Raw genomic sequence first — 26,915 nt, 5'->3', positions numbered from 1 at the left:
GTCGAACCCCGTCACCGCCGCCGTCTCCACACCATCTCTCCGTCACGGTGACCTTTCGTTGAATCTAAAAGACAAAAGCTTGTTTTTGTTTAACCTTTTGTATTAAAACGGGGAAAAGGTGGTTGCCGGAAAAAATATCGTTGCCGAAAAATTGGGGAAACAGGACGGAGAAATGTTGTTTGCCGGAAATTGTTATTATTAAAAGTTATTAGTATTTATTATTGTTTTTATTATTATTATTACTATTACTATTATTTATTAAGAGATTACCATAATACCCTTGCCAACTAACGGTTAATGCTTGGTCAACTAACGATAGTTGCTCAGTTCGCCATTATGAAAAACACATGGGTTCAACATGCGCAATTTAGTTTCAGGGGTTAACGGTGCGCCCGACGAAATTACACAGGGATGCAAATCATAGTTTTCTCTATATTATTGCAATAAAATAATAAAACTTGTTATTATTAAAATTAATAAACCAAACAAGGGGATAAATAAAAAGGAATGTACTTTAATACGGATAGTTTGTAAGATTAAATTAATAAGTAAAAGGAAATAATAAACAATCAAATAAATAAAGTTACTTAATTTGACTACTTATGTATGCCAGCTTTTACTTTGGAGTTACTTTTACATAAAAGGTGACTCATCTCTTCGTTTTTGAAGGGGTTTATCAAAGAAAGATGTAGGTTTCTCAACACTCATCAATCATCATCATCATCGAAAAAAAATTCTGATCAATCAAAACTCACTATTTTCTTTTTCTCAATGGTTTCAAAAGTTTAAGGAGGGTGATTGAAAAGTTTTATGAATGGCCCTCGGAATTTTCACGTACGTATAATACTAAAATGGAAAAACTTAAGGTGGGCGGCTGCCCCCTTCGCTGGACTTTAGGCCCGCCCCTGGCTAGTAGAATACTAAAGTTCTACTACTCTCACTTCACTGACTATCAATAAGTGCTATGTATCTCTCAAGATTGTGATGGTACTTTAAAAAACTCTTGAGAATGTTGATCTAGATATTCTGAACCAATCGTATAATCACATGATTTGAAACATCTTCGATATTGTTCAACTCACCGCACTACAAGCCAACCACTCACCCATTCTCTATAAGTTAGGTTAAACTAAACAATTTTGTTTTATTGACACCGAATAAATGGAATTCGTGTCCTTAAATAGACACTGTGATTAGGGCTATTCACGAACCGAGCGGATTGAATTTAAAGAAACGAGCGAAATCTTTATGCTTGAACATGGTTTGATTTTGAAACCGAACGGCTTGGTTCGGTTTGATTTTGCTTGATTTCGTACAAAGTTTCCAATTTTAAATTTCTAAAACTTCAAAATATCGTTAATTCAAGACTTTCAACTCTAAATTGTCTAAACTTTCATCTTTAAAATGTATAAAACTCATAATTAACAATAAAACATGTACATAAAACGAGTGGCTATGGTTTAAATTTGAACTTTGAATTCAACACAAAAGAGGGAAATTTTAAAAACTTTAAAAAATAGTATACTTTTACATATATACATAAAGTTTATATATAAAACTAATATATAAAAATTAATTCGAGCAAAACGAACCGAACCAAACCGAGCGAGGCTTTGCTCGTACTTGGATTGCTTTTAGACCGAACCGAGCCGAACGACTCACTTGCAAACTGAGCCGAAATCGAACGAGCATTTTTCGAGCAAAATTCGAGCGAACGATGAACGAGCGGCGAGCAGTTTGGACAGCCCTAACTGTGATAAAGTATTTGAAAGCATATGAACAATCACTAAAATAGTAAAATGTCCCATTTCAAGTTACAAATAACTTATTCCACACACAAAAAAAGTGTTTCACCATTTTTCAAAAGTGCTCTTGCAAACATTACATGACAAATTCGGGCACTGTAATTTTGGGTCTTCTTACCTCGAGAACAATCAAATCAGTTGCTTGAGTTAGCAATCCCAACCAAATTAAGCATATTACGGTCTTCTTTAAATCTTTCGAGCACTGTACCTTTTAGGCCATCTTGCTTTTCTTGTTGAGCACCCTTTAATACAATCCCCCAACATTCTATCACGTCGGGGTATATATGGTTGTTTCTCGACAGGCACGGGTTATTGAAGGTGGGACCCGTGAAAGTGTGACCATTATCAAAGTTTGATGAAATAAACAGGTTGAAATGACCTGCTCGCCCTCCAAAACCGATGCCATTTGGGATGCTGTCTGAACTGAAATTTACAGCACACTGCATACAAGAACAAAGATTTTGCAACATAGTCATTTACTCATTTACCAAATAGGTGTGTAAACTGTAAACGAACTCAACTTACTAAAAACTCAAATCAAGCAGAGCTTAAAATGAGCTCGATTTAAAGTATAAGCTCGTTTTAAAAAACACAAGCCTGAGTGGGGGTGCACATGAAACCGAAAAACTAACGGTTTAGTTTAATGTTTTCGTAAAAACCAAACTTTCGGTTCGGCTTTACAACAACAACAATCGCACCCAGTAAATCCCCCAAATAGCAAAAGCTATTGGTAGAGTTTGGGAGGGTGTGGTGTACAGACCTTACCTCTATCCATGGTGATAGAGAGGCTGCTTCCAGAGAGACCATCGACTCCAAAGTAGACATCATACAAACATATATGTACCAATAACAAGACATACTGTAAAAACGCTGCATAGTAAATACAACCACATAATCATGGAAACCATGCAGACAAAAAAACAAGAAGGCAATCACATGCCAAGTGGATGTAATTATTTATTATGAAAAAACCGAACCAAATTGATGGATATTTTAGCCCAAATGTATGATAATCGATTAGTTATTTATAACAAAAAGATTTAGACCCAAATTCGTTATTTTGGGGGTAAAAATTCCAGACCAAAATGATAAAACCAAAAAAAGGAAATGCTTTCATAAACTTCAAAACCGAAATTTAATTCGGTTTTTGGTACGGTTTGAGCACAAACTCCATGAGCCTAGACGAGCCTATAATTTGTATAAATATAATAAATTTTATTTAAAAATACTTATATATATATATATAATAACTACACATATATAATGAAGAAAAAATTAACTAAATAATATATATATTACGCTATAAACAAAATATATAAATATAAACAAATACGAATATAACTATATATGTATATAATTAACAAAATAAGAAACAAGCAAAGCCCAAGCCTCACCAAGCTCGTTTATACGCCGTCGCAATAACATTTTTCTCCACTAAGATCATTTTGTTAAAAACATCACCGAAAATATATACTTACCCATTGTATATTGTTGTTAGCACCAGTAGGTCGATAAATCGATGCTTTAGGATATAACTGAAATAAGAAAGATTTCATGTCACCATAAAAGTCAGCATGTCTTTCCCAAGGCTGAGAAGCATAACCTCCGTATACATAACCTTCCTTGTCCTTAATAATCAACACAGTCGGCCCTTCAGCATTTCTGCAAATCAAATAACATAACACTTTGTGTTTATAAATAAAATTTTGTAAGTTTTGATAGAAATAAACTTGAGCAAGTAAGCTACCCACGAAATATTGCCCAAAAACGTGTTGAAACTTAATCCGTTAAGGGAACTATGATACAAAAGTTTCCATTCACTTAATTCTTGATGTGAAAGCGCTCCTCCTATAAGCCAAGCATATTCTTCCTTTAATAACAGCATATTGTAATCAATGTGTTCTTGGTGGGTCAGATTGGGAACTTGAGAATCTGATAAATGGAATAATTATACATAGCAATGATGACATACTATAATATTAGTAAATATGTTGTTATTGGAAAATAAGTACTTGAAGAAGAGGGCTTTAACAAGCTTGTGAGGAACTTTCTCGCAGATGGAACAAGATGTAACCAGCTTCTGAAATCCTCAAAAGACATACTTTTTTCAGAGTTTCCTTCATTATCTTTTGTAAAATTGGCAGCATCAAGGAATATGCTAACCGGCTTGTGACTGGATACTGAAGATTCATCTTCTTTTTGAGAAGATATAGTATCTAGTATTCCACTTATAACAGCTTCCAAGTCAGACCTGCAAGCCAATGCCGAAAAGCAACGACTGTTTATACCATTGCATGAGAATAATCATAAAAGGACGATAAGATTTGAATCCATTTACCTCATTAAATTGCCATCACCATCAATGTCACATAGTTGATAAAGAAATTCATCAATCTCAATTTTAGTTCCTTTTTCATAAGTTCCCTGAATTGCATTCAAACAATAGGTGATGAAATTCTCTATTAACTACCAAAGTTTGAGCATCACATCGTCGGAAGTTAATAAGTTTATTATACCAAATTAGGCGAAATCTAACTTATAGACTATGGACAAACAGTTATCGAGCAAGAGCTCGAGCCTTGTATGGGAAGCTCGTTTAGGCTCGTCCAACCTTAACAGGCCCTGTACAATTTTGAATTTCACCTATTTTGGGCCTCTGTTTTAATTTCACACTGCATAGCTGAGCTCGAGCTCAAGCCAAGCTTTGGCTTGTTTAAGGTCCTACACGAGCTCGAGCAAAGCTTAGGCTCGTTTAAGGTTTTTCACAGTATCTATATAAAATAATTAAAAATGTCTATAAACTAAGAAAAACATAAACGAGCCAAGCCTGAGCTTGAAAAAATGATTCACGAGCCGAGCTCAGGCTTTAGAAAAAGAGCTTAAAACAAGCCAAGCTTGAGCTTGAACTCGAGCTCTCGTAACTCAAAAAGAGCTGACCTCGAGCCTAATGAAGCTTAGGCTCGTCTCATCTACATAACAGACACAGATAAAATAACATACTTTAGCAATCACGAGGTCTTCAAATGTGAGTTGCTGATCCTTCCGATTCTGCGTAACTAAATCAAACAGTCTATCTACAAGAGGACCTTTAATTCCAGTATACACCTAACAAAACGTAACGATTTGTAAATAATTAACCGGCATAGGTCTTCCAAAACCTAACAATCAATTAACAGCGAAAACAAGCCGAGCCGCTGGCGAGCTACTCGAGATCGGAACAATAAAAAAACTCGAAACGAGCTGTTTTAGTTATTGAGTCCAGGCTCAAGCCTTGTATGGGAAGTTCGATTAGGCTAGTCGAGCTAGCTTAACGAGCCTTGTGTATATTAAGTTTTACCTCTTTTGGAGTTATATGTTTTAAATTCACACCACACAGCCAAGCTTGAGCTGAGCTGAGCTTTCGCTCGTTTAAGGTACTCGTGAGCTCGAGCGTTTTTTCTCAAAGTACATAAATACGATTAAAAACGCATATAAATTAATTAATAAATAATAAATGAGTCGAGCCGGAGCCTTTAGAAAAAGAACTTGAAACGAGCCAAGCTCGGGTTTACACGGATGAATTAGAGAAGAAATTGAAACCTTGAATACGGAGATGGAGACGTATTTACCGCCGCTTTGCGACTGAGCGGCGAGTGAATCGAACAACGATTTAAGGTCATCCAGCTCCTTCTGAGAGAACAATCTGTAAATTGAATTCAACAAGATGATTATTATTATTATTATTATTATTATAATAAACAATATATAATAAAGTAATAATAAGTTACCTGGTGGCGGAAGTGAAACGAGGATCGGCGGCAGGTGACTGAGCGTTTCCCATATTATTGCCGCCGGTGATTGACGGTTAGGGAAGGTGTCAGTTTATACAACGGACGTTGGTGGCTCATCGGGTTACGAACCGGTGTTTTAAGAGGAAAGTGATTTTTTTAGATCTGAATTTGCTTACGTGTAATGTTGTAATGATAATGATGTGCTGTTGGATGTGTGTTTTGTGCATTGCGGGTTGTACTTTGGTATGAAATTAATACATTTTTTACTTTAAAATCTTTTATTTGGTACAGTTACAGGATTAGTCTTGAGATAATGGGACACATGTAATTTGCATCATCAACTTCTAGATTTTAAACTTTCACACGTATTTCAACCTTCAATTTCATGTTGGTGTTTTCTTTTTCTCTCATTTTTAACATATTTCTCACCTTAAATCCAATAAATCTTACTAAACACCATATCAGTAGGTGGCCCTTACAAAAGAAAATGGTGGTTTAGAAATATCGAAATTTTAAGGGGTGTTTGGTTCGTGAAATTCATCATAATTGAATTGGAATTGGATTTTGAATTGAAATTGAAATTCGAAGAATTCATTCATAATATATTTGGTTTACATTAATGTATGGAATTGGAATTTAAAGTTATCTAAAAAGACAAAATTACCTATTAGAATTAAAAATAAATAAATAATATTCAAACTCAAATTTGCCCTCACAAATTCGCATGAACTTCGTCATAATTCCTCCTCCGTCAACGGCTACCATAACCACCGGAACCTCTATCAACTTTGCTCTCAAGAGCCATAAAACCTATGGCGCGATTCGCGAAGAGTTTGACGAAATTGATCGGTAGCTTGTAATGGCGAACTTGACGAGACGTACAAGTTTTTGGCGGCAGAGGTGGAGAGTGTTGTCAGAGGAAAGGTTAGTGGCCGCAGCGTTAACGACGATCAGTTGGATCAGATTTCCAGTGAGAATGAGAATGGGGTTGGATTGAGGAGACGGACTTTTTAATGATTAAGACCATGGTCATTTGGAAATTTCCTTAACATTCCAAAGATTGCTAAAACTTCCCTTCCATTCATCGAAGGATTTAGAATTTCCTTAGGTAAAGTATTTTAATTTAATTACATTCCGACCAATAACAAACCAAAATATGTTGAAAGAATTTAATGAATATGCTTAGTTAATTCTATATATATTAAAAACCATATTTTTACACTCACTAAAAAAACTGTTTATCAACTCTTCAATTCTATCCACACATTTGTGTTTGAACTCCTCTTTTCTACCACAACTTTTCACCCTTCACTTGGTACATCTTACTATTTCTATCATTTCAAGCAGTCACATTCATCACTTAAACATACAACTCACAAACCGCTCTACTCGGTCCAACACGCCTCATTCAATCAGGTACCTATCCTCCTTTGTGATGGTAATTCTCTATTAGTCGAAGTCCTTTGTTGTTCACCTTGAACGTCCGTCAATTTATAAAATAAAAGTTAATCAAAATGTCAAACAACTAAAAAAAACTATTGTCATTCTCATTCAACATGAGTTTCACTAATACATATTTGGGCGATCAATAATTCCAATAGGCCTAGTCAACTAATTTTATAACTATCACTTATTATAATAAAAAAAATGTTTAGCTGGGATTTTTGTAACAGATGAAACTTTCGGACTAAAGGTATAAATACTATATTAGACAACATTTTTTATTATAATATCCATCATCAAATAGAAAAACAAAATCAATTAACCAGTTTCTGGAACTACCCCTTTATAGTCTCCGATCAAACACTCTTGCTTGCTTGCCACAATACTCATCACGCTCACAACGATTCGATATCACCTGATCTTTGAAGTTCGATTCACACAGTTTAACATCAACTGCAGCTCAGATTCACCGTTCTCAGCGGTAATAATCCTCTTTTTACTCTTTAATTAATTCAACCTCTGTGTATGCGTACCTTACCTACATGGATTAGTAATATTCAGCACACTTTCAGTTATATTATTTGTGTTATAGTTTTCTAAAATGGGATTAATATGATGGCGTATGCTTCTTAGGGCTTGTAGTTCAGATTATTTAACTCCAAATATATAACTTTGCAACTTATTATCGCATACTTCAAGTTAAGTTTACATCTGCTTCTTAGGGATATTCAAAATTATTTTGAAACTGCTCAATTCGATTGATTAAAACCGTTAATAATTCATTAATGAATATACCAGGGCTTCGTCTAGTTTGTCTTGACTCGAGCAAACTCCCGATTTCTCCCTCGACTTCAAAAATGCTTCCTTGGTGTTTGTGAGTGTATCGGCTACCCGCTCCGTAACAGTTGTCCCATCCTTCACAAAAAATGATATATAACTCCTATGTGCTTACTTACACCTTCCGTGAAACACTGGATTAGTTTATGGTAAACGCGTTATCACGATTATTATCATTGTTGTGATATCACCTGTGTAAATCAAGTCATCGGTCATCCACATAAATATTAACAAACAAACACCTTCATGTGGTTTCTTCTTCATGAACAGTCTATGTTCATTTTTGCTTCTAGTACAGCGCCTTTCGAATCTTAAAACACCTTATGCTCATTGTTTGCTTTCCCTTTTGATGTAGTCTCCGGTTGTTGTACATGTACATCTTCGTCCAAGGTGCCATGCAAAAACGCAGACTTCACGTCCAATTGACAGGCGTTCCAGCCCCGTTGTACTGCTATGGCCACCATTAAATGACTTGTATCCATCTTAGCAATTGTAGCGTATACTTCTATGTAGTTGACACCGTAAACTTGACAATAGTCTTCCGCCACCAAACGGGCCTTGAATTTCTCAACTTCACAAAGCTAATTAAGTTTAGTTTTAGTTTTAGTTTTGTATACCCATTTTACCCCTACACATTTTGCTTCCTTTGGTAGTTCAAACGTCAGATTTCTTTCTATGGATCTGATTTCTTCATCCATGGCAGTTCTCCATACGACACTGTTTATTGCTTCCCGGTATGTTAGAGGATCGCATTTAATATCTTCTATGGCATTTATCTCATCTTCATCTGTAGCTTCCATCTCAGTTACATAGTCGCTTAAGTAAACTGGTGGTCTTCGGTTTCTACCCTCCCTTGCTCCTGAACTACTTGACTTGTTGACACCAATAACAACAGGATCATTTTGTAATTGCTCACCTTCAGTTTCATCACCATTTTCGTATTCATCTTCCGTATCTGTTTTTTCACCAAAATCTTCATTATTACCGCACATTAGTTTTGCTTTAACATCGGCTTCATCAGCTCCCCATTCCCATGTTTAGTTTTCTTTAAAGATTACATCTTTGCTTGCTATATCCTTCTTTGTAAGTGGATTAAGCAGCCTGTATGCTTTTGATTCTTCAGTAACCCTAGTCAAGACACAAAGCACACTTTTATCATCCAACTTAGCGCGCTTTTCTTATGGTATATGAACGTGAGCAAGACATTCCCAAACCTGGAGCTGTTCTACTGTTGGTCTGGTACCACTCCAAGCCTCTTCCGGAAAAACATTATTAAGAGCTTTCGTTGGACAACTATTCAAAACATAGTAAGTCCACACAACAACTTCAGCCCAAAGAGTTTCTAGTGCCCCTTTTGCAGCCAAAGGGTCACCACCATATTCATCACTGTTCTATTCTTGTGCTCGGTAACACCATTCTGTTGTGGGGTGAAGCGTGTGTCAACTGTCTTCGAATACCTTGTTCCTTGCAAAAACTTGCAAAAACGATTAGACATTTTGGAGGTAAACTTCCCTCCTCAATTGGTCCGAAGGCCTTTAATGACTTTAGCGGTCTCAACTTCCCCCTTGCCTTTTCACCTCCGACACGTAGCAAACATCTTGTTTAACATAAGCTGCTAAGCAGTACTGTCAATGGATAGTTTTACTTTGCCTTTACCTCCAGCATTCATCCTTGGCTGTTACCCAGCATACCCAAGTGAGTAAAGGCCAGATCCAAATTGATGAATTTCTCCTTGCTACTAGACATGTGGTTTGAGCATCCTGAGTCTAAGAACCACAAATGACTTCTTTGTGTTTCATCAGACTGTGCCATAATTATCATTTCATCTTCACTGACATCTGCCATCAACATTAATTCCTCATTTCAATAAAAACTGCAAAGTTTGCCTCCTCTGATGGACATTCATACGAAAAATGTCCAAGTTTATGACACCTGTAACATTCAATAGTTTCTTTGTTGATTGATGATCTTCCTCGGCCTCTACCTCTTCCCCTTGAACTTGACCTTCCTCGACCTTGACCACAATTACTTGAACCATCGTCATGATTCACTTTTAATACCTATGATCTCATGATTTTCTATGAAGTAGATGTCATCTGCTTCTTAGGACTTCTAATTTGGATTATTTGACATTGCAAGTAACTATCTCACACGTCCAGTTACGTATTGTGTTAATAATTTGATATGATTTGTTTTTTGCTATAATATCATTAATTCTATAAATATGATGTTATCTGCTTCCTATGGTTTTTAATTTAGATTATTTGACTTTGCAATTAACAATCACACTACGTTTTGTGTTGATTTGATTTTGTTACATGCTATAATCTCATGTAATTGTATGAACATGATGTCATCTGCTTATTATTTGAGTATGCAAGTAACCATCGCACACTTCCAGTTGCATTTTGTATTGATTTGATTTAATTATATGTTATAATCTCACGAATTCGTATGAATATGATGTTATCTGCTTCCTAGGGCTTCTATTCAGATTATTTGACATTGCAAGTAGTCATCGCACACTTCCAGTTACATTATATGATGACATCTGCTTCTTAGGGCTTCTAGTATGGATTATTTGACTTTGCAAGTAACTATTGAGCACTTTCTTCTAGTATGGATTATTTTTGAGCACTTTCAGTTACATTGTGTTGATTTAAAATAGGTAATATGCTATAATCTTGTGAAATTGTATGAATATGATGGCATCTGCTTCTTAGGGCTTCTAGTTTAGATTGTTTAGCTTTGCAAGTAACCATCATGCACTTCCGGTATCATTTTGTGTTGATTTAATTTAATAAATGCTATAATCTCATGAAGTTGTCTGAATATAATGGCATCTGCTCGTAGGGCTTCTAACATAGATCAAATGACTTTGCAAGTAACCATGCAACACTTCCAATTACGTTTTGTTGATTTGGTTTCGTTATATGCTATAATTTTATGAAATTGTATGAATATGATGTCATCTTCTATCTAGAGCTTCTAGTTCAGATTACTTAACTTTTCAAGCAGCCATCGCAATGCGTTAATAACTTAATATGAAATCATCTATATCTCCTCCTGGATTTATATACCATATCGTAAATAAAACAGTAATTTAGGGAAATAATCAACATTATCCATTTTAAGGGTTCTCTCAACAACTAGACTTCGTAGAATAATATGTTTTGAGATTTTGAATTTTTCTGATTTATGTTCCTAGAATCTTTCTTTTCTTAACAGGAAGTTGTGTCTTGTGATGTCGAGGCCAGTGCTATTGGTTTCATTGCTATTGCTAATGGTGTTCACTTCTCAGTTTGAGTGGAATCAACCCCTTGTAAATGAGATTGAAGCTAGGCCAGTGGCTCTTTCAGAAAAGCAGCAATATATGTTAGAAAGGGAAGAAACTGTCAAAGAGAAGGTAAGGTCCTCTTCCTACGTTATATCCTGGACTCTTGGTTAAGGAAGTGTTTTGTTCTTTGATTTTCCTAGATTAGTGCAGTTTAGGTTTCCCATGAAGTAGTAGCTATCCATAAATATTATAAAAACTGTTGCGGCTGATTGTGAATGTTAATTGTAATGCTCACTTTAGATTTAACCTCACTGCTTCAAGATACATGTGCATATATGAAAATGAAATATAGAATATTAAATGCTAAGTAGTGACTACAAAATGAAATTTTCAAATTGTTGGTCTTTTAATGTACATGCTTCATTGTAATAGCGTGTGATACTGTTTTTCTGCCACTCTGCCACAATTCTAGGTTTTTCTGTTGTATTGTTTGGATTTTATGCAAACAAATGTTCTTAAGTTGTAATGATTTAAACTTGGGGACTAAAATTGTAACATGGTTAAACCATAAGAACCATCAATATAATTACTTATAATGAAAAATCACAATTTTGTTTAAAAACACCATGTGTAGGGACTTTTATATGCAAAATATTGTTTAGGGACTTTTGTGAGTAAAATAAGAAAGCACATTGGTTTTTTATGACATTTGCCCTTTTTATTTTAAGTAATATATAAGATTTTAAGAAATATGTAACTTAAATATTTTATCGCATATGTATAATAATCAATAAGTTATTAATGAACAAAATTATTTAGGCCCAAATTTATTATTTTGGCCTTTTTTTCAGCCCAAAATTTTCAAGTTCAAATGGCAAAACCGAAACTAAATGGATCCCAAACCGAAACTGTGCACCCCCCTAGTATGACCGGTGATAATTCCCACCACGCACTAAGATGAGACGTAGTATTTCCTATTTGTTTACTCGGTGGGACACAGACTGTTCTGCTTTAGTTTATTTACCACGAAATCGGTAAATATAAAAAAAATCATATTTCTTTGAAAATTAATAATATTATGAATATGAAATTAATCCTAGTTTTGAGGACAACAAAGATACACATTAAGAAGGAAATATCAAAAGAAAGAATCCTTGTTAAAAAAATTTGTTTTAGTAAATTATCTAGAAAAGCAACAATTTCTCTACAATTCATTCACATTTTTAAATTTAAATATCTAAACGACTTATTAATTATCTTGTGATTGCAGATAATTCTTTCCCAAGAGAAGCAAATTCAGAAACTTAAAACACTTGTGCAGAGTCTAGAACAACAGTTACTGGCATGCAAGGGCAAAGATGACATTCTGAATGACACTTCAGGCTCTTTAACCGAACTACTAACCGATCTAAATCATAACCAGATCATGGAGTGATCAACATTGCTTTCTGTTTGTAAGTAATATTCTGTTTATATTTTCATCACAAACTTCTTGTGATTAATTCCAACTTTAACCTTCTGCATAAACAGGTATCAGTGGAGTAACTTTGAACTATAATAACCATGTACTTTAAAAACAGGTTAGTCATCAACCATAACTCATAAATTGTAATATTAACACTGCATTAATATTAATAGTTGCCAGCATGTTACTCTTGTGTGTATTTAAGAGTTTTACCTGTAACATTCATGCTTCCGTCTATCTTATAAAATTTCTAAATGATGCCCGAAAAGAGTTTACAAGTTTTGAAAGTTAAATGTGTGATGTATCGTATGAACTTATTTACACATCTATCACGAACGCCCACATGTTACCATTAGTATACCAATGCCATCAAGCCATTCAATGAAAGTTCGCCACGTCATCACATTTGGCGGCGAACGCCCACATGTTACCATTAGTATACCAATGCCATCAAGCCATTCAATGAAAGTTCGCCACGTCATCACATTTGGCGGCTTGGCGCTGATCTTACGGCTTAGGGTGCAAAACCAATAAGATTTGGGAAGCATGTCGAGCTATAATTGGTTTTAATACTTTTTAAGAAAGTTAAATCGAATAATATTAAACATGATAGTTTATTTTCTCATTTTTCCCTAAAACATATGAGGTTGATGAATCTAAAGCGACGAAGACTTGTTATATTTATACTTCTAAAATGCGTTTTAGTCAGTATCTCACCACGGTTTGGTTTCCAGTTTTGACTGGTAAGTGGCCGGAAAAAAACAAACCGGAGCATAAATCAACTAATTTGTGGTATGAAAATGTAATTGATCTAGGTTTATATCCAAACAACCTATGACCTATCTATATAAATTATCTGATGATATTGTTGGGTTTTATACAAGTTTATCAAAGTCAAGTTAACCATATTTAACTAGAAAACACAACGGAAGCTTAGATTTTAAATCTTGTTATGAACATACCAATATGTTAAAACTAAAAACCCAATGAACAAGGATCAATATTACAAGAACAATATACTTATGAAATGTAAAAGTACCTCCTTATACCTTATAAGAAGATGTAGGTTGTTGAAGGGGATGGTGGTTCAATGGCAAGCCTCCAAAGTAGAAGACCTCAAGAGTGTGATACCCCAAGCTATTTGTGACAACACCAACTTGATTGCTAGGAATTATGAACACTTAAACAAGCTCACCAAGCTCTCCCAAAAACCCCAAATGAGCCGTGAGTTTTTTTTTTTGGAAGAAAAGAGAGAGGATTTTTGATTCAACTCTTGAATTCAAAATGGGGACGAGATCAAAAAATGCATGTCTTGTGAATGGTGGAGTATAAAGAGATGGTCCACACAAAAGGACAAAACATTTGGTTGAACCAAAACCACCACCCACATGGGGTGGCCGGTTTTCCTTTTTTTTTTTTTTTTTTTTTTTGTTGTTTTGTTTTAACCATTTAAAACATCTCCTTTTATTTTATAAAACTCATTTTTATAAAATGCACATACATTTATGTAATTATTTAACCAATTAAATAATTAATTTATATAAACAAATTATCCAGATAATTTATTTAAATCCTCAAGTGTGTTTGTTTAGAAAACCAATTTTCTACACACGTAGTGTTCGGTATTCGTTTAAATGATCAAATCATTAAAAGAATACATTTGGTGTCGTCTAGCTTGTTATTGGGTATGACCCGACTTGGATCAAACACAGTTAGCCACATTAGTATAATTATGTGTCTCGGGCATACGTAATTCCAACAGATATACGGCCAACGATAAAACAAACTAGCAGCATGATTGTTGCAATTATAAAGATAAAAACCGTTGCTAACAATTTGAACTAAAACTGTTCGCACCGTCAAACCGAACCTAACTATATCGGTTATTGACCTTGGCAAAAGGCCTAATTCTTACAAATCGCTCCTATATCATACAAAATTTACGATTCATTTCAAATAGCCATGGGCATTTCACCATTTGGGTATCTGAAAGCAATCTGTTGCCAGATTGCTTTACTTCAGTTGTAGGTGTTAATAGCTTAATAGATATATTGACATCCTCTTTCATTAAAAAAGCATAAGCACTTTGATGAATTGGTCTTCTCATATTGGAAATAGAACCCAGATCTCCTTTATCATATAGTAGATTGCAAGGCTCCCCAATGCTAATGTTAATAAAGTTAGATTTCCTCCCAATGATAAGGATTTGCTTTGCAAGAGATGAGACGGTTTTCAAAAATATCTATCACCGTTCGCCAATTTTTGACAAGGTTTCATATCGGCTCCCTTGGCGAGGCCAAGATAATTAGAAGAAAAGGAACCTCTTTGGTGATGTAAAAATCTTTGCCACATTATTAGTGGTATCCCTGTCGACTCCAACCCCAAAAGATCTACTTTCGTCAAGTATGACTATTAAACATGAGATTAAAAGAGCACTTGATTAATCTCGGTAAGAAAATTTTTGGTTGACCAGTCTCCGATAATATTTAAGTCATCATCATAAAAGAGATGAGAGTACTAGTCCATTGTTCGGCTTGATGAGATGAAAAATTAGTTCATTAACTTCATAAGATGTTAAGACACCGAAAATATAAGTAACCACATAAGATATTTATAAAACATAATTAAAGATATTGTAAATATAAATTGAGGCTTTTATTATACAATGGGGCATTAAAAAACTTATGTTGGAAAATGCAACATATTAATTGTTTGGTAAGGTTGCTTGCTCTTAAACATCATCTATTTAAGATTATTTATTGGTGTTTTAATTATCATTTATTATATTACCTATGAAGACAATGTATAACAAAATTAGGTTAAAAAGGTTAGGATTGCATTATTGGTGAGTTGATAATAAAAAAAATAAGTAAATAAATAAATAATGGGAGTTTAAAACAATTGTGTTAAATGAGTTGCTACGTGGGTCGGCGGGTAAAACACAAGAATAAAATTGTAATAATGCAAGACCCATACACGATACGAATTTAAACGAGTTAAAATGAGCATAGCATATTTAACTCAATTTTTTTACACACTAATACTTCAAAATTACAATATACAACCCGAAATATAAAAGTATATGCAAATATCTATTTTGTTTAATATGACAGATTAAATTTTACATAAATAAACAAATTAATTTGTGAACCTGTCAGGCTCACTTAAATACAACACGTGTAGCAGAATGTGTTTGTTGGTTCAATTTGAAATTGGTCCGAACTATTTAAACTTGACGGCTGGTGTCTGGAGGTGGTGGTGTTGATGGTGGTGGTGGCCGAAGGTGGTGGTCAGTGGGGTTGGTGGCGGTAGCGGCCAAAGGTGGATTGTAGTGTTGGTGGCGGTCGGTAGTGGTTATAATGGTGATGGCAGGAGGTGGTGGTACTAGTGGTGGCGATGTTGGCCAATGGTGGTGGTGAATGAGGGGAATGGAATGAAAAAATCATATAAAAGCAAGGGACAGGTTTCTTGTGAAAAATAATAACGAAGAAATGATTTTGGTGTGTTTAAAATGAATGAGACTTCTTTAGAAATAAGTAACTAAATATTATATTTTTATTATCTCATAACGATTCATTATATTCTGTCTATAATTGTAAATTTTCGCATATCAAACACTACCTTAAGGATTTTTTACTAATCCAATTTTATCAACTCATTGTGGGGGAGAAGATACTCAATCCCTCTATAATTATGCATATGATTGCATAGAAAAGAACACTCGTTTGAGTTGAGCATGAAACTTATGTTGAATTTATTAAAATTTTTATATCATTATCGGGTATTCGAATACTTTTAAAAGGATTAAAAGGTGTTACATAATAAAATTTAATACTCTTGTATGTGCAATATTAGACATGTGTAGTGCGTTCATTTCTGTACTTAAATTTTGATCAATGAAGTCTTAACAAATATGTCAAAGACGAAAGTTTTTCTAATAACCCACTCTAACGAGCCCCATAACTAGATACATTTGTTTTCAACAAGGGGCGGTTTTAATGATTTCTAATAACATACTCTACCTCTGACCTTGGTTACACCTTTTGATGACTAAGTTTCAAATATATACTGAATTAGTCAAAAACTACCTTTTAATTATCAATCTCTTATTGATTCAGAATTAGATTATCAAATAGTTCCTAAATGTGTCCAAATGGATGAGTCAATATACTATTTTAATTTAATAGGGATCAACGTGAGGTCACGGTTAATTTTTCCTTTTTTTAGCCATTTATATGTTAGTATATTTCCTCAAGTCTCGGATCAATAATCAACACACGAATTAAACGACTAACTCTAGTTTATATTAATCAGAAAATATCACTCTAAAAACTTATTACAAACCCTCAAACCCTAACTCGGTTTGACTCTTGATGAACCCTAACTTGGTTACACCAAACTCACACGCACTAATGTCTAACCATAACTTGGTTTATATAGACTAACCCTAACTTGTTAGCCAAGACATTACCAGATATAATAAAACCTAATTATTGCGTTGGGCCTTACACTTGGGCCAAACAACAATTGACCCAACAATCACCCCCACAATTGTTGTACCCGAGTCACCCGACTCACCCCCTAATTTCCTACTCGAAATTGGCGGGTCTTCAACTTCACGCTTGTCATTATTCTCATGATTCTCCCGAGGCTTTTCATGATTTCTTGCAATGTTCTTTCGGCTCCACTTGGCTAGAAGACACGCTTGCTTCGTTTGATCATTACACATCTTCCATTAGGTTTGAATCTCTTTCTTGACCGCGCTTTTAACTTCCAAAACACTCTTCTTTGGACTTTGAATTTTGGAACTTGGATCTTTGACTAGAATCTGACTTGTAACCGGCTTGTCTTTTTTCAGTCCAATACTTTGAAGATCCCTACCTGCAAAATTCTTCATTCCAATGATAGCTCGTTTACTAGGTGTTGTTATCTTGAGGCTAATCTTGTATAATCGATTCTTGGTCCTTGTCACATTCATCAAAATCTTACCTGTCTCATCTTTAATGGTTAGCAAATCATGCTTAATGTGAATCTCGCATCCACCTTCCGTTGCTTGACCAAGACTTATGATATTGCACTGTAGGCTCGGGATATAGTAGACATCTGTCAACTAATGTTGCTCCCCCGATTTTCCTTCAATTAAAACCGACCCTTTTCCCCGAATATCAATACAAGATTCATCTCGGAACTTCACCGTTCCTGTGACTTGTTCATTCAATTCATAAAAATACGCTTTATTACCTGTCATGTGATTCAATGCTCCGTTGTCGAGATACCAAGCATCTTTCTCCATCGGCTCGGTTTCGAAACGCTTTGGAATCACACCATCTTCATTCAGAAAAACCATTTTCTGATCACCTTTAATCATAAATAAACTTGGATCAAAATCATCAATTTTGTTCAAATTAGATTCTTCATTTTTCTTCATACGTTCCGGACACGAAGACGCAAAGTGACCGAACTCATCACAACGGTAACACCGAACCTGTGACATATCCTTCCTTCTCCATTGATGATCCTTTCTTTGACCCGTATACCTTGACCTATGATGTTGACCATCTCGGTTTTCACAACCATCTTGATCCTTATCCTCTCAGTCTTGACCTCCGGTTTCCCAGCCTCTTCCATGTAACATCCTAAAAATTTTAATGATGAATAAAGGAAGTTATGTTTAGTGTTTTCGCGTAATTAATTAGTATCGGGTAGGGAGCGGGTCTTGGACGTGGATTAATTGAGATGGGTTAAATAAGAATGGGATTTCAGGGATATAAATACCCCCAAAATCCCAAAAATATCTTCATTTACATCTATTTCTTCACACACTCAAAACACACACATTCTAACCGATCAAGATTCGAAGCCGAGACCCGAGATTTTGTTGATAGATCTGAGTTGGTAAGGTAAGAACAAATCCAACAAAGCTAATATTACTGAAAATGGTTAGGATTGGATGGGTTAACCGGACCCGAAACCCAAACTGCCCAAATCGGACCCCTAAAACGTCGATTTTAGGCCAATTTGATGGTTGGGATTTGTAGGCGCCGATCATACGATTCCGTGGGTACCAAAATCGAGTTATTTGGCTAAGAAACGAAGGATTTATGGGCAAACAGATCTGCAGCGCGATAACTTCGCCTGCAAGATTAAGTTCGCCTGATGAACTTCGCCTTCAAGTGTAACTTCGCCTTCAAGCGTAACTTCGCCTAAGGATAACTTCGCCTACGGCCAAGTTCGCCTAAGGATAACTTCGCCTGAAGCCAAGTTCGCCTAAGGTTTAACTTCGCCTGAAGCCAAGTTCGCCTAAGGTTTAACTTCGCCTGAAGCCAAGTTCGCCTAAGGTTTAACTTCGCCTGAAGCCAAGTTCGCCCGAGGTTTAACTTCGCCTAAAGTGAAGTTCGTTTAGAAAATAAATTAAAAACCTAATGGAAAATGTGTTAAGACAGTTATTGGAAATAAAATTTTTCCAAGCTGACCTGGCAGCTCGACCCCAGCCAGGGGCTCTGCCCCTTGGACCCTGCTAGGGGCTGCCGCCCCTAGACCCCGCTGCCAGGGGCGCTGCCCCCGGACCCCCGTTCGTTGTGGGTAGTAATTAAGACTAGAAAGTTGTTATAAGTAATGATAGTTAAATTGATATGTATACTTGTTATACAGTCAGCCGTGCACAACTGAAGAAAGGGATTACGATCAACGGAGAACGTAACCGTGTTCAGGTGAGTTTCTAGCCCCATTTATGTGTTATGTTTTCGGGGCTGTGTGCATACTCAATATGTTTGTTAATACGCTTATCCTAAGAGATAAGTGTATGCTTATGTGGATAATGTGAAATGTATGAATGATTGCTTGATGATACGTGAACGATCTTCGGATATTGCACGTACGGTCAGGTTGTAACGTTATGTATAAGGTAAGTATGTTATGTATGTTTATGTGTATAAACGTGATGAAGATAAGAAAAGAAAGAAATGATAATGTATGGTTGTATGGTTACGGAAAGGGTACCGAGCCCTAATAATACTCGAGGTATGAGGTATGGTTGTATGGTAACGAAGAGGGAATCGAACCCTACTAATATTCGAGAACTAGGGAACCGAACCCTACTAATATTCGAGGAAAGAGGGTACCGAGCCCTAATAATACTCGAGGAAGGAGGGTACCGAGCCCTAATAATACTCGAGGAAAGAGGGTACCGAGCCCTAATAATACTCGAGGAAAGAGGGTACCGAGCCCTAATAATACTCGAGGAATGTAGGGCGTAATGCTCTTTATAACATAAGATATGAAAGTAAGTTAATACAAAAGAAAGTAAGAAAGTATGAAAGTAAGAAAGTATGAATGTAAGAAAGTATGAAAGTATAAAAGTATGAATGAAAGAATATGATGTTATGTGAATGGTATGATTATGTGATTATCTAGAACTCACTCAGCGTAGCTGACTTTTAGTATGCACGCAGGTGAGTAGGATGAGGCAGCTCGCTTGAGGAGACACATGGCACTGAACAAGAATCTGGCATTTGAAGACCTATGATGTGTTAATTTTAATGTTTTAATGTGAAAGACAATAAATGTTTTGAGACAAGTTATGAATTATGTAAAGTTTTATGAAAGTTTTATATTCCGCGTAAATGTTTTAATTAACTCTGATATTTAGAACTGTGTTTATGAGTAAATCCAACACGAAAGTAGGGTTACCGGTAACGGGGCCTTACATTCCACGTCCCTATGAACTCGGCCAACCCTTACCTCGGCTACCAGACTGATCATTCAACTTGCCTTTGTAATTACTTTCCGACCGATTGAAAAGTAACTGACCTTGTGAATTTGAAGCGCGTTCTCTCCCTCGTAGACGTTCCTCAAACGCCTTAAGTCTTCCAACAACATCTTCAAACCTCATACTATCGAGATCAACCGTTTGCTCGATTGAGGTTACCAAGTTGAAGTATTTGTCTGGAACCGCGTCAAATAACTTTTTCACCAATACATCTTGCTCGAACACGTGACCTAGACTCGTTGCCTTTGAAACCATACTTGTTATCTTTCCTGCAAACTGATCAACGGTCTCGTCTTCCGCCATCTTGAGTTTCTCAAATTCACTTTTCAACGTCAGTAGTCGAGCCTTTTGGACTCGCTCGGCCCCAACAAACCGTGCCTTCGAAGCCGCCCATATTTATCGAGCATTCTTGTATTGAAAAACCTGAAGAAGAATATTACCTTCCATAACTTGGAACAAAAACGTCCTTGCCGTTTTATTCTTCTTCGCATCAATAGGCGCACCCTCATTCGATTGAACAACTTCCCATAACTCTTGATCATCTAAGATCGCTTCCACCACAATCGCTCATGTGATGTAATTAGTTCCATTCAGCTTTGGAACCTGCAACGATATCCCCCCACTCGCTTTGGGTTGGATTATTTACGCTTCTTTGTCACCTGCCATTGACGTCGTCGAACACCCTTGCTCCACTTTGTTGGAACAAACACAAACACCTTAGTCCCGAACAACTTTTTAGAACCAAACCCGTTTACTCGCAACAAATAAATCAACTCTTGGGTAAACCTAACTCTTTTAACCCACTAAAATACGATCAAAATAAAAAAACTAACAATAGTAGTAAAACCAACTTGTTTAACCTATATAATAAAAACTTAAACTTGTAGCCTTCTTCTTTAATAAGAACCACCAAGTCTACGAAATCAAATCACACAACAAATTTGTTGTATTTTTTTTTCCTTTCGTTTTCTCTTTTGAACTAGCCTTGAGAAAAAAAACAAAACAAAACCCGCTGTTGACTTTTTCTTATTTGATATGAAACCAAACAAAACTCCACGTGGTTTTTAACTTACGATCAAAATTCCGATTTCGGATCTGCTACGTGTTTTTTCTATCGCTTCCTTCGGACAAGAAAGAACCACCGTCACATGTCCGACTAACTTGCTTTAACAAAAACACATTCTGATTCAGAAACCCAACTCGGCTCCATTATGCGCCGATGATAGCTTCTTCTCAAGCCACCACTCACGCCTAATGATTATCGATTTCTTGAACTTGGCTCTGATACCAATTCAAGTCCCGGATCGATAATCAACACATGAATTAAACAACTAACTCCCGTTTATATTAATCAGAAAATATCACTCTAAAAACTGATTACAAACCCTCAAACCCTAACTCGGTTTGACTCTTGATGAACCCTAACTCGGTTACACCAAACTCACACGCCATAATGTCTAACTATAACTCGGTTTATATAGACTAACCCTAACTTGTTAGCCAAGACATTACCAGATATAATAAAACCTAATTATTGCGTTGGGCCTTACACTTGGGCCAAACAACAATTGACCCAACATTTCCTTGGTTAAATATTATTATAAAAACTTTATTGTTAATTTAATAGTGTTAATTTTAAATATAGTAACTTACTATGCATTAACACCATTTGAAAGTATCTCTACCGGTTTCAACACGTTTAATATGTTTCATATTAACCCAACGTTTTGAAATACATATTCATTTCAAACACCGTAGCAAATCAACACAAAACGAATGTTTTTAATAGAGGGATCGATAACTTTGAACATCTTTGTTGATATATTAAAAGAAATTAAAGACCATAGTACATAATAATAAGTGTATTGGGTAGGAGGCACTTGAATGAATTCATAATTGCTAAGCCAGAAAGGGATTTATTTCTTGAGGGGGTCCTTTTGATGGAGTTTGGTTGGCACTTAAAATTGAATCTCTTATGGTGTGTTTAAATGCATTTAAATCTTCAATGTGTGGGGAGGTTGAGAGATTAACTGTAAGTTACATGAATGAAGTCCCATATGAATTCCTTGTATGAGAATGGTTCTTTCCACCTTGTTTTACCATTTGTACCCGTTTTACAACTTTATATCCATAGTTTATGAAGAAAAAAAAAAGGTTTGGAAAATCATGTGTTAATCCTTTCTAACATATTCGGCAAGTAGGTGGCCGGTTTCAAACCACTAAACCTTTTTATCGAAACCAAATTGTTAGGTTAAGACAAAGACTGGATAAATGCATGATGGGTAAGACTTTAAAACATTGATATAGCTATGAAAAGATATGATCATTTGATTGTCATACGTTCAACGATAGCTATTACAAATATCATAGAATGATCGGCTAGAGTTGTGTTGGTTCTTAATTGGGAATAATCAAGATAATTACATCTAGGTATGGTAAGAAAACGACCTGTTTATGGTGTCCTATTTACATATGGATTGTAATATATGTGTTGTGTGTCTGATTTTAAGTTACAATATAGTAACACCATACATGGCAATGCAAATCAACCAAGCACATGTCAAAACAACCTTGTATAGTAAATGTTAGCTTATTGATATCTTTTAGTTTGATAACGACTTAAACTAAGGTAAAGCTAACTAAATCATAAAAAGTTGTGTCCAAGGCATTAAGATTACATACATTTGTAAAGAATACACGTTTTAAACGAACCCATATGTAATTTAGATGTCCTTGCCTCGAAAGCGTATAGGTGGCATCCTTTCAACAAACGTCCCATTGCCGCAAGGTGCTTGCGGGCATTTTTAAGGATGCATACTATCAGGATCTGCAAACACAAAATCCGAGCAAAAACACATAAACAATGGTATTATTTATTGAGTGAACGATTACAAATAAATAGACACTTTGTAACTTAACAAACAAGAAAAGAAAACTCAAAGCTTCAACTTAAACCGGACCCAAACAAGTCCTACTAAGCCCAACAAATACCTGGTGAAGGATGTCCACAAGTGGGGTCAGGTGGACATAGTTTCTGTAAAGGGAAACATATCACACATACGATCTTGTAGGTTACACTCCACATAAATACGAGTAGATAAACACTCAAAAAGAAATAAGATAAATAAAAGTAGATAAATTTTCAGAATTTTAAGATGTATGAAATGATCTAAAAAATAAGTCAAATATCATACTTAATAGACTTTATACAAATATTATTAATTGTTAATACCAAATCTTTTTAACATATTAATGAAATTAGGTTTAGTCTTTATAACAATTAGGTTGACGTTTTGTTATATACCTGCTTCAACTGCCAAAATTAAATTTTTTTTTTTTTTTGAATTTCTTCAACATGTTAATATGCACATTTCAATTGTATAAACTTCAATTCAACTTTGTTTGCGTTGCGATTAAAAGGAATCTTAATATTTATAAGCACTAGTGCTTTGGTCCGTGAACGATGAGAGGAATTGAGCCATGTAAGCTAATGCTTGCGGGAGCACCACGTCGGTTTAGCGTGATGGGTTCATGAGCAACATCCTATCAGAACGCTCCTGATTTTATTTTATTTTTCAATTTATAGAGCCATTTAACCTTTTCACAATGGCTAGAAGTACAAAGAAATTATGTTTTTAAAATCACTTATAAATACCCAAAAAAAAACTTTTGTTTGTTTTACAAAAAAAAATATTCTCAATAATTGATTCATCATCATCATCATCATCATCATCATCATCATCATCCTTCGAGACTAATGAAGTTTTCATCACAAAATCATAGTCGCGGCCCAGTTTTTAATACAAGCTGAAAGTTCACATCTAAGAACAAAATGAGCTAGTTTTAAACGAGACTTTAAAGCTACTAATGATCATCTAGTACATTACTAATTTTTATGACTATATACCGACGAAAGGTTTAGGTGTTGATTTCGAATGAGCCTACAACTATTCTTACGAATAAATGACGATTTGGAGAGGAGATTGGTAGGTTCCGACAAGAGTGTGATCCTAGAGTTTGGTGGTGTTTACCATTTACAAAAGTGCACATCCATAATTCGTCAAATGACATACAGCTCCAGTATCCTATGGCATTTATTATACTTGAAAATGTCTTAAAAACTTTACATGTAAGTCTTTACTCTTTACAATTATGTAAAGATGCAATTGATCTATATGACAAAAATATTTACAAATCGACATGGAGTGATATTCAACGCCTATATAAGATGTGTATGAAGCCAAACATTGTTTTCCCGGTATGCTTGCTAGTTGGTAGAACCTATTACAAACATTAGAATTGTTCATTCTTCCCTAATGAATGGAAACAATTAGGATTCCAACGTGATAGCAATTAACCAATGAAATACGAATTAATAATTATCATTATCAACATCAGATGTACGTATTATTTGAGGCTAATCTAGAGCTTATGCAACAACTTGCATAACGATCTAGATTTAATATTCATTCATCAACTAAAAAGTTAACTGTTTAATCATCGCTACATATGCGCCTCAACTTTGACTATATTATATAAGACAACATGTTGGATATAAAAGGAAAACCATACTTTTAATAAATTGATCTATCACGTCAAAGTATGGTTGAAGTGTGAACCTTCTATAAAAAAATAAATATATCACGATTTTAAGAGTTATAATCAAAGAAGCAACTATCCATTTTGAGTAAACAATATTTCATCATGAGGTTTGACATTTAGAAAAACCGTTATGGTTGTTGAAATTTCAATGTGGGAGGCCATCTAACGCTCACCAAGACACCAATAAAATTACTTTTCCTTTAATATTTTCAATATTAAACCGTGTGGCCGATCGAACCAATTAGGGCACTGGCATGGGATCGTGGCTGGATTGGTTTGATGGGTCATACTGATTCTAAAATATTATCTTTCTCTTTCTCAACAAAACTTTTTTTATTTATCAGAATTTGAACAATGACCTATATAAACCACCGAATCAATAATCATTGTTTTGATTTTTGATTATATAGTTATAAATTATAAGGGTTTGGATCAAATACAAAAGAAATTAACGTGCTAATTATGGGAATCAAGTAGAGTAATTATATATACAGGTAGAGTAATTATGTAGTTACATAATAAAGTAATTATGTAATTAATATATGATGTAATTACATAATTACACTACTTGATTATCACAATTAGCACGTTAATTTCATGTATACGTTAACTTTCCCCTAAATTATAATACATCGTTTGCAAATATTTATAATTTTTATTAACACTGAGAGTAATTCATTAACTACGTTCACTCAAATTTCAATGTATTTATGGATTTTCATTTCATAATTTACTTCATTAGGAACGTTCGATCCCTCTCTCTATACATACTACTACGTTAAAAAGTCAATTGTGTAAAAAAAGTATATAAAGTTATTTGAAACGCCACGTGTCACAGTAATAAAAGCATCAACAACGTTGGATCTTTATAAACCGTCATTTAAGACTATAAACGTCACATCATATTTCAAATTGTTCTAAAAACATATATTAGTTAGCTTGTGTATTCTCTAAGGATAAATGAATATGTTGTATTTTTGTCCAGCTTTTTTCTTCTTGTTTTACTTATAGGGTTAGTAATAATACTTTTTGAAACACTAGAATGTTATTCATCTAATAAAATAAAAAAATATTGTAACACGAACGGATATTAGTGGTGAGAATATTAGAGAATTTATATACACTTATGAATAAAAATCACATACGGTGATGGAGAAATACACTGGTAAAAATTTGGTTTTTTAACGGCTTTAGTGTAACTGGCTGTTGGGGATTTTGAAAGGCTTACGACTCGCATACAACCCTTTCACTCGAATTCAAATCTTAGACCATTGGTGTTTTCCCATATTGTTGGCATATACTTGTTGAAAACGAACTGAAACCCACTATGAGGTTCCTACAAAATTTACACCACACATACATGGTTCGAACCCTGATAAATTTCTTCTTGTCTCACACTTAACCCAACTAGCATTTGCTAACTGAGCCAAGTAAGGTGTATACATATTGATATTTTCTTATTTACTTTGTTCTTTGCTCTTTAATTTGCTTGTTTGTATGTTTGAACCTTGCTTCTTGTTGAGCTTCTTGTGTCTTGTAAGTTACCCTTTTTCTTAATGATTTGACATTTCAAAAAATATATATATGTAGATTTAGAATGCGATTAACTAGCCTTTCTAGTGCCAATTGAGTTGGTAATCTATCAGTAAAGACGAAGTCTTTAAAATACTAAAGGAGTTGAGAGGTCTTGCGTTTAAGTACCCCAGATGACACATGTCCGACATTTAAAAAATTTTTGACCTTTCTAGAAGAAAAAAAAATCCTTGACATTGTTTTGTAAATCCATGTGCTATTACGGTAATTCATAATTAGCAATCAATAATCAATGAATGAAGTGCAATATGTCACAACAATTTTCTCTTTCCACCGATATTAGGATTTTTCCAACATTTAATTCATTTATGGTCCCCCTCACCTATGAGTTCCTATTTATATACATGCTCTTTGA

At 34.8% G+C, this 26,915-nt stretch overlaps 2 protein-coding genes across 3 annotated transcripts; one reads left to right on the top strand and one right to left on the bottom strand.

Moving 5' to 3' along the window:
* Positions 1–1,801: 1,801 nt before the first annotated feature.
* Positions 1,802–5,803, bottom strand: LOC143553778 (uncharacterized). Its single transcript, XM_077043686.1, has 8 exons — positions 5,573–5,803; positions 5,385–5,487; positions 4,806–4,910; positions 4,144–4,229; positions 3,818–4,056; positions 3,557–3,737; positions 3,284–3,467; positions 1,802–2,245 (listed from the first exon to the last, which is right to left on the bottom strand). The coding sequence occupies exons 1-8, from the start codon at positions 5,623–5,625 to the stop codon at positions 1,940–1,942; spliced, it is 1,257 nt and encodes a 418-aa protein (XP_076899801.1). The 5' UTR covers positions 5,626–5,803; the 3' UTR covers positions 1,802–1,939.
* Positions 5,804–7,368: 1,565 nt separating this feature from the next.
* Positions 7,369–12,855, top strand: LOC143553777 (uncharacterized). 2 transcript variants are annotated; one of them, XM_077043684.1, is made up of 4 exons: positions 7,369–7,499; positions 11,084–11,261; positions 12,403–12,586; positions 12,663–12,855. In XM_077043684.1, exons 2-3 carry the CDS (start codon positions 11,100–11,102, stop codon positions 12,565–12,567), a joined length of 327 nt encoding a protein of 108 aa, XP_076899799.1. In that variant the 5' UTR covers positions 7,369–7,499; positions 11,084–11,099; the 3' UTR covers positions 12,568–12,586; positions 12,663–12,855. The 2 variants fall into 2 exon arrangements, with proteins under 2 accessions (XP_076899799.1, XP_076899800.1); XM_077043685.1 differs by having other exon boundaries at positions 12,403–12,590; positions 12,670–12,855.
* Positions 12,856–26,915: the final 14,060 nt, after the last annotated feature.

The sequence above is a fragment of the Bidens hawaiensis genome, unplaced genomic scaffold, assembly GCF_021521415.1.
Source record: "Bidens hawaiensis isolate Kalapana, Puna unplaced genomic scaffold, B.hawaiensis_p1.1 tig00017358_1, whole genome shotgun sequence".
NCBI classification, from domain to species: Eukaryota; Viridiplantae; Streptophyta; class Magnoliopsida; order Asterales; family Asteraceae; genus Bidens; species Bidens hawaiensis.
The sequence above is the reverse complement of the archived record's forward strand: the minus strand, read 5'-3'. Positions and strand labels throughout refer to the sequence as shown.

Excerpts from the sequence above, each read along its gene's own strand:
- LOC143553778 (XM_077043686.1), bottom strand. The coding sequence starts at position 5,625 with ATGGGAAACGCTCAGTCACCTGCCGCCGATCCTCGTTTCACTTCCGCC. Across the intron at positions 3,468-3,556 it reads ACGTTTTTGGGCAATATTTC|AAATGCTGAAGGGCCGACTG; the intron begins GTGGGTAGCTTA and ends TTTGATTTGCAG. Across the intron at positions 2,246-3,283 it reads CTAACAACAATATACAATGG|TGTGCTGTAAATTTCAGTTC; the intron begins GTAAGTATATAT and ends TCTTGTATGCAG.
- LOC143553777 (XM_077043684.1), top strand. The coding sequence starts at position 11,100 with ATGTCGAGGCCAGTGCTATTGGTTTCATTGCTATTGCTAATGGTGTTC. Across the intron at positions 11,262-12,402 it reads AAGAAACTGTCAAAGAGAAG|ATAATTCTTTCCCAAGAGAA; the intron begins GTAAGGTCCTCT and ends TTGTGATTGCAG.